The following is a 7,381-nucleotide window of genomic DNA, read 5'->3' on the forward strand; positions in this document are numbered from 1 at the left end:
CACCCCCTCCTCCTCGCCCTCCTCTCTCGGTCGACTCTCCACTGTTCCCTTCCCACCACCCCCGCTTTTGTAATGATTCCCAGCCTTAATTGGGCCGAAAACGACTTCCCCGAGCTTTTGCGCTGGTCTGTGGAGAAGCGGCAGCAGCGGCTGGTGTGGCGGCGGCTGTGGCCGCCCCGTATCCCGCCGCAGCAGACAACTTGGCGGAGGGGTGGAGAGAGAGGAGGGTGGTGGGGCTCAGGGCTGCCGTCGGCGGAGACTTACTCTGTCACGTGCCCGGTCATTGATGAGAGCAATGGTGGTCGGGGGGAATAATAATTACATTTGTGGGGAGAGCAGCGGACTTCTTATACTTCCGAACCCCCGGGAAAGTCGGACCGGGTCGGGGCACGACGTCTGTGACGTGACAAGGCGCGCGCGTTGCGTCACGGTGAGGGCGACCGTGAGGGGCGGCCAGGTTCAATTCCTTGGAATCGGTCTCGCGGCCCTGTCGTCATAGTTGTACGAAACGAATGAGTCGGTCGGAATGACGGCCCAACCCGCGTAATAGTTCTATTCTTGGTCTGCTGGTCATACACTGCATATGTACCTGTTGCAAAACGAAGAAGAATCTCGCGTCTTTGAATAAAGCGATTCAAACTTTTTCACTTTGAAATCTCGTGGATTTCATCCGTGGTGAACGGGGTGACTTTATTGCCAGGCAGACAACGGAGGAAGAAGTGGGGGAGGGGGGGGTACTGGAATGGTGTATGTTGGCTATACCCGTGCTTTAAGGACATTAATTAGTGTCTGAAGGTGCTGCTAAAAGTTAGTTCCTTTGTAAAGGCATTACTTGACACCATTAAAGGTGTGACCGAGTGCTACTTTTGTTCTCCCAGTTAACCCGATCTCGTTGTTTTTGTCTTGTTTTTAAGACGTGCGAAGCAGACTTTCCGTACCCGCCTTTCAACAAGTGCAAGTGTGCAAGGGTCATCATGTGTTCCAGCGGGGGGGTCTTTTCCATCAGGTTCTCGCAATCTCGGGTGTGGTGTGTCGTGCTGGTGCTCGCAGCACATCGGCAGGTGCCGCGCGACCCGCGCGTGTTGACAGCGGGTGTGACGTCGGTTTGCACAGGCTGGCGTCGCCGCACGGAGTGGCGCCCTTGAGTATAAGTAGGGACGGGCGGGCGGCCCGGCCCAGCAGATACTTGCCACCCCCGCGCCCCAAGCATGGCACGCGAGTCTTTGTTCGTAGCGCTAGCCGCGCTTTTGCTAGTAAACGTGAGTAATAGTAGAGTGACTTGTGACTTGTGACTTGTGACTTACATCGTTACGAGTGTCGTTTACAAACCCGTGTCTGTATAGTATAGTGTGCGGTCGGAAAGCAGCCAGGCCGAGTTTGAGATACTGTTACAGTGGTTTCAGGGGGTTTACGTCTGTGAAATGAAGTTTCTCGGCCAGTCGTTTTCCTGCTGTTGTAAAAACGCCCGGGTCGCCTTGCCCCGCGTCTTCTGCTCTCTCTCACGACGAGTTTGCGCATGTTCCAGGCCTTCGCCGCATCCGTCAGCTTCTCCGAGAGCGAGTCGGCCTCGTCATCGTCCGAATACGACGAGGAGTGGGAGCAGCAGCACCGCGCCAAGAGGCACGTCTCTGGCAATGTGGGCCTCGGTGTGGACGGCGACGCGCAGGTGAGCTCCGGCAGGGGCTCCGGTAGGGGCAGCGGCTCCGGCAGGGTGAACGCCGGCGGCAGCGTGGGCAGCTCCGGCGTGAGGGCCAACCTCGGCACCTCCGGCAGCGCCGACCTCTCGGCCAGCGATGCGGAGCACAACCAGCTCCTCGAGATGATGAAGGCTCTCGACGCCAACATGGACCTTGAAGTCGAAACCGGAAACAGCGGCAGACGCAGCAGCAGCAGCGGAAGAGGAAGGGGAAACAGCGGGGTGTCCGTCAGCGCCAGCACCTCCTCGTCGAACAGGTTCGCCCCCAGGACCTCGTCATCCAGCAGCAACTCAAACAGCGAGCTCCAGCGCCGCGCCGAGGAGGCTCAGCGAAAGATCAACTCTCAGGTCAGCGACATCGACGCGAGGGTCATCGCTTCCGGTCAGGCCAGCTCCTCGAGCCGCAGCACCGCCGGCCAGCAGTCCAGCACCTCTATCCGCGCCTCTGGCTCCTCCGGCCAGCAGAGCACCACATCCAGGACCTTCCAGCTGGGCGGCAGGGGAGGCCCCAGCCTGGCGATCGGCGTCAACCGTAGTAGCGGTTCTGAAGACAACGGCCGCTCCAACGGCCTCGGCCTCAGCCTCAGCGGCAGTATGGGCGGTCAGTCTGGCAGCTCCGACTCCAACGGACGATCCAGCGGCCTCGGCCTGAGCCTTCCTGGCATGTCTAGGCGTAACGGACTCGGCCTCAGTCTCGGCGGCAGCCTTGGTGGCGGCCTGTCTGGCAGCGGATCTAACGGACTGAGCGTGAGCGGCAGTGGTCAGTCCGGAAGCGGTTCCAGCGGCCTCGGCCTCAGCCTCCCTGGCATGTCCAGGCGCAACGGACTGGGCCTCAGCCTCGGCGGCAGCCTTGGTGGCGGTCTTGGTGGCGGCTTGTCTGGCAGCGGATCTAACGGACTTAGCTTGAGCGGCAGTGGTCAGTCCGGAAGCAGTTCCAACGGCCTCGGACTTAGTGTAAGCGGCAGTCGCGGAGGCAGCCAGTCTACTGGCTCCGGCCAGAACGGCCTCGGACTCGGCATGAGCCTGGGTGGCCGTCGGTCCGGCAGCGGATCCAATGGCCTCGGACTCAGTTTGGGAGGCAGTCGCGGAGGCAGCCAGCCTAGTGGCTCCAGCTCAAACGGCCTCGGCCTCAGTGTAAGCGGCAGCATGGGTGGCCGCCAGTCCGGTGGCTCCAGCTCAAACGGCCTCGGCCTCAGCCTGGGCGGCAGTCGCGGAGGCAGCCAGCCCAGTGGCTCCAACTCAAACGGCCTCGGACTTAGCCTGAGCGGCGGTCTGGGTGGTTTGGGTCGCAGGCCCTCCCTTTCCCTTGGTTCCAGTTTGGGCTCCACTCTCGGCCGTAGTGCTTCAGGTAAGTGTTGGTGTGGGGAACGCTCTCCGATCAGAAGAAGAAATCAAGATTCAGGCATTACCTGTGCTCTTTCTTTTTCTTTCTATCAGGCGCCGCCGAAACTGCTGCTCGCCGCGGCGAATCCCTCCTCGGAGGCCTCACCGCCGGCCTCTCACGGTCCAGCAGCAGCAGCCCTAGCCAGAACCGTCTGCGTGGCCTCAGCCTCCCTGGCCTCAGCCTCCCCGGCATGAGCCTCCCCAGCCTCAGCATCGGCAGCAACCGCAGGGCTAGCGGCCGCAACAGCACCAGCGGCGGCTCCGGCGGCCTCGGCTTCCAGATCGGCAACCTGGCCGTGTCCGCCGACCTGTCAGGCGGCCTCCGCAGCCAGGTCCAACAGGGCGTCGCCAACCGCGTCGGCTCCGGCAACACCCTGAGGAGCCGGCTCGCTAACCGCATCGGCGGTGCTGCCCAGGGTGGCATCAACGCCACTCTGCGCGGCGTGAACGCGGCCACCGGCCTCGGCCGCGGCGGCGTCGACCTCGCCACCCGCTTCACCAACGGCCTCGTCTCCCGCGGCAGGCAGAGCGGCAACCGCTCCGTCAGCCGCGTGCAGACCGTGGCCAACCTGGCCCGCAGCGCCGTCGACACGGCCGCCAACCTGGCCGAGGCCGGCGCCAACGTGGGCAACAGCGTGCGCGGCGCCGTCCTGGACGGCGTGTCCACCGGGGCAGCGAGGGTCGCCTCGCTCAACAACGCCGGCCTCAACCTGGCCAGCGGCCTCGCCAACACCGCGGCGAACCTCGCCTCCGGCGTGGTCAGCAACGCCGTGGACTCGGCGAGCAGCGCCACCAGCATCATCCGCAACCCCCTGTCCGCCCTCTCAGCCGCCAGGGACGCCCTGACCATCTCCGGCGACGCCTCGCTCAACCTGCGCGGCCCGCTGGGCTCCTTCAGCGTCAGCTACGGCCAGGACAGCTAGAACTATTGTAACGTCAGAGAATAAACGACCAGACCAGGGTATTACACCACCATGACTTAGTTGTACGTCCAATAAATTCTTTTTTTACTACGAACCACTTCGTCTTGCCTCGTGCAGCACAATAGAGAAATGAATGGAGGTGGTCAGGTAACCGCGCAGGTTCACAGAGATTCGTAAACAGCGTACTATAGAAAAGTCCACCAAAAAATGTTAGTGTGTGGAAAATATAGGAAACACAACTCTTTCGTTTGTGTTAACTATTTTGTGTAAAAAAAAATGTTAAACCGGTACTGCGGCCGAGCTGACTACGTCACCTGACATCGACTCGGCCGCCCACTGGTTCATGGTATACAACGAGTTAACACTAAAAGAGTCGTCGCACGCGAGGAAAAGATGCCAGACGCGGTCGCAAAAGAAGAACAATATTTGTCGCGCTACGCTACGCTATCACTGCTCTAACGCGCCGTCACCCGAGCAGGAGCCGGCGGCGGAATCACGCAAACATGATGATCGCGCACCTGTTCCTCGCACCTGGTGGCCGCGAGCGAAGCGTCGTCGCAAATATTTGCGGTGCTCATCGAACCGGCAAAGGGCACGCGAGTTCCTCGCCGCCGTCGGCGGAGTCATTCGGAAGGGAAGGGGGTGGGGTGGGGGGAAAACGCGGAGGAAAGTTTTTGGCTTTCAGACAGTTCAACCAACGCTACAGGAAGTTAAAAAGTAAAGAAAGGCACGGGGACAAGAGCATTCCACTCACTCTCTTTTAAGTGTCCACCTGACTGGTTACCAATACGAAGTAAAATTCTACGGGTAATTTACACTGAAATGAGACTGACAAAATGATTTTTTTTAATTTCATTTGTTTTTCCTCGGCGTAGATCAGGCGTAGCAGAGTGGACGCTGCCGTTTTGCGGGATTGCATACCCTCTTGGCCCGCAGGGGCCATGCCGCCTTACGGGTAGAGGGAGTACGTCGCACCCGCAAAACTGCGGCGTCTGCTCTGACATTGTCGATTTACTTTCTGGTTTGTGTCTTCTTATCTCATATTTTCTGGTTGTCTACCATATTTCAGAAAACGAGAGGCCATGATAGTTTTCCTCAACCGTCATAGATTCTTTTCGGTTTGAAACTCCTTTACATCTTCCGCTTTTTGTTTCTGTTCTCATCAGCAGCAGATAAAAACCCCATTCACGTGTGACGTGTGTGAGAGGATGTCATGGCGATTTCAACTAAAATGCGTCGGGTTTTAGAGGGCCTGAAAGTTCGTTTATTTTCCTAAATAGTTCCGTTTGAATGTGAGTTTCGAACGGCACACGCGTCCCCCGGCTTAGATAGTGATGGAGACGGTGGCGCTGCTGGAGTTGCCGGCGACGTTGCTGAGGGCGTCGATGGCGGTGGCGGCGGCGCCGTTGATGGCGGAGCGGGCGGCGGAGGCAGCGGAGTCGACCAGGCCGGTGGCGCCGGAGGAGCTGGTGTCGATGGCCGAGTTGATGGTGTTCTGGGCGCGGGTGGCGATGTTCCTGGTGGCGTTGGTGGCCCTGTTGGCCATGTTGAGCTTGGCGGCGGCGATTCTCTTGCCCAGGTTGACGGCGCCGGCAGCGACGTTGCGGGTGGCGTTAAGACCGGCCTCGGCGATGTTGGCTCCGATCTCGATGGCCTTGGTGGTGATGTTCTTGGCGACCTCCACACCACGGCTAGCGATGTTCAGGCCAGTCCTGGCAACGTCCAGACCGATGTCGAGGCCAGCGTTGGCGGCGGAGTTGAAGGCGTTGGCGACCTGCTGGGTAGAGTTGGCCAGGCTGTTGACGCGGGTGGCGGTGAAGTCGTTGGCGACGCCGGCGAGGCCAGAGCCCACGCTGATGCCGACGTTGGCGGTGTCCTGAGCGGTGCCGACGGCGTTGCCGGCAACGTTGGCGGCGGCGGTGACGCCGTCGACGGCCGCGGCGGCGGCGCGGGCGGCGGTGTTCCTACCGAGCTGGGCGATGCTGCTGAGGGCGCTGCCAGAGCCGCCGAGGCTCAGGGAGACCTGGCCGTTCACCTGAAAAGGACAAGCAGAGCGGTCAGTCAGTCGCTCACCGCGCATTCCCCGACTCCGACCCCGACGTCGCTTACCTGGAAGGCGGAGAGGGCCACGAGGGCGAGGACGACAAACTTGGAGGCCATGACTGCTGTGGGACTGATTGCTCGAGCAACGTGCCGAAGTGAGGCCTGTGCGGCCCTTTTATACGGCGCCCTGAAGGCGGCCGGCGGCGCCCACAGCTGCGTGGAGCACGCCAGCACGCCCTGCATTCACTTGTTTGATCTGCTCAGGCCGATGACGATCGTTCCTCAGAAAGCTCAGAAGAACAACGTCAGTGTGTTTACGCATCGGGTAAATAGTGGCTCTCTTGCTATATCATGAGGTGGAAAGGTTCGTGCGAACTCTCGCGCCGGCGCTCGAACTATCTCAAACAACGCCGCCTTGCCTCGGATGCACACCTGGTGCTACAAGCCAAAAAGAAAATAATGCGCAGTGCGGATGTTTCACTGGTCTGCCACGGCCGGAGGGTCCGTTTTCCGTTTCCGGTCTTCCCCGCCGCCGCCCTCCGGCACGACCAACCCGGCCCCAAACCCCCCAAACTTCCCTTCCGGTCGCCCCGCCGCGCTCTCCGGGGAGTCCTCCGGGGAATAAACTTCGTACCGGCAGAGGGTGGATGTGAATGTGTATCCCCACAACATGCGGTCATACCAGAGCAAAGGAAACAAACTCGCTCTCTCAACGTGCGTGTGGCCGAGAGCGACAACAAGGTCGTTAAACCCGTGAAACAAACCTGAACAAACAACCCCTCGACCAGTCTGCGGAGCTCCGTGAATCCCATCGAATGTATACGCCGATGCGCCCGCCGCACCGCACCTGTCTGGCTGGAGCGCAGCTCCCGCTGCGGGGTGGCGGCCAGCGCTCGGTGAGGGAGGGGTGGGGCGCAGCGGCGGCGGCGGCGGCGTGACCTGCTCGCCGCAAACAAACAAACCAGCAGTCACACCACACGCAGTCTGCCAGCGGGCCGGTTCCAGTCGGGTCAGCTCCAGTCTCCAGGTCACGCACGAGCCGCTCGAGTCAGCTTTAACCTACACATCTGGCATTCACCGAGAAGGTACGGAGAGTCGATAATGCGCAGCAGTAGTGGGCAACGGGAGGTGCGCCGTTCACAAGTCCCCGACCGCTGTCTTGCCGGCGATTGCTCAGCCCCACTTTGGCTTTCAGACTGCCGGTAGAGTTCCCCTCTGGAATAAGGTATTCCGCTGCAAGCCAACCGGAACCTAAAGAAGAATAGCACGACTGCTCGATCTGTTTCCCTCTGCGCGCTCAATGGCTGACCGCCACAGCCACGCCATCTTTGGCCAA

General features: G+C 60.6%; 2 protein-coding genes across 2 annotated transcripts; one reads left to right on the forward strand and one right to left on the reverse strand.

Annotated features, from left to right (window-relative positions):
• Positions 1–1,168: 1,168 nt before the first annotated feature.
• LOC113203076 (uncharacterized transmembrane protein DDB_G0289901) lies at positions 1,169–4,057 on the forward strand. Its single transcript, XM_026417565.2, has 3 exons — positions 1,169–1,259; positions 1,526–3,044; positions 3,134–4,057. The coding sequence occupies exons 1-3, from the start codon at positions 1,209–1,211 to the stop codon at positions 4,000–4,002; spliced, it is 2,439 nt and encodes an 812-aa protein (XP_026273350.2). The 5' UTR covers positions 1,169–1,208; the 3' UTR covers positions 4,003–4,057.
• A 1,186-nt stretch (positions 4,058–5,243) lies between these two features.
• On the reverse strand, positions 5,244–6,257 carry LOC113203047 (uncharacterized). The gene is made up of 2 exons (XM_026417528.2): positions 6,112–6,257; positions 5,244–6,037 (listed from the first exon to the last, which is right to left on the reverse strand). Exons 1-2 carry the CDS (start codon positions 6,160–6,162, stop codon positions 5,327–5,329), a joined length of 762 nt encoding a protein of 253 aa, XP_026273313.2. The 5' UTR covers positions 6,163–6,257; the 3' UTR covers positions 5,244–5,326.
• Between the last annotated feature and the right edge of the window lie 1,124 nt (positions 6,258–7,381).

The sequence above is a fragment of the Frankliniella occidentalis genome, unplaced genomic scaffold (assembly GCF_000697945.3).
Source record: "Frankliniella occidentalis isolate FOCC.00 unplaced genomic scaffold, Focc_3.1 Scaffold59, whole genome shotgun sequence".
In the NCBI taxonomy this organism is placed as follows: Eukaryota; Metazoa; Arthropoda; class Insecta; order Thysanoptera; family Thripidae; genus Frankliniella; species Frankliniella occidentalis.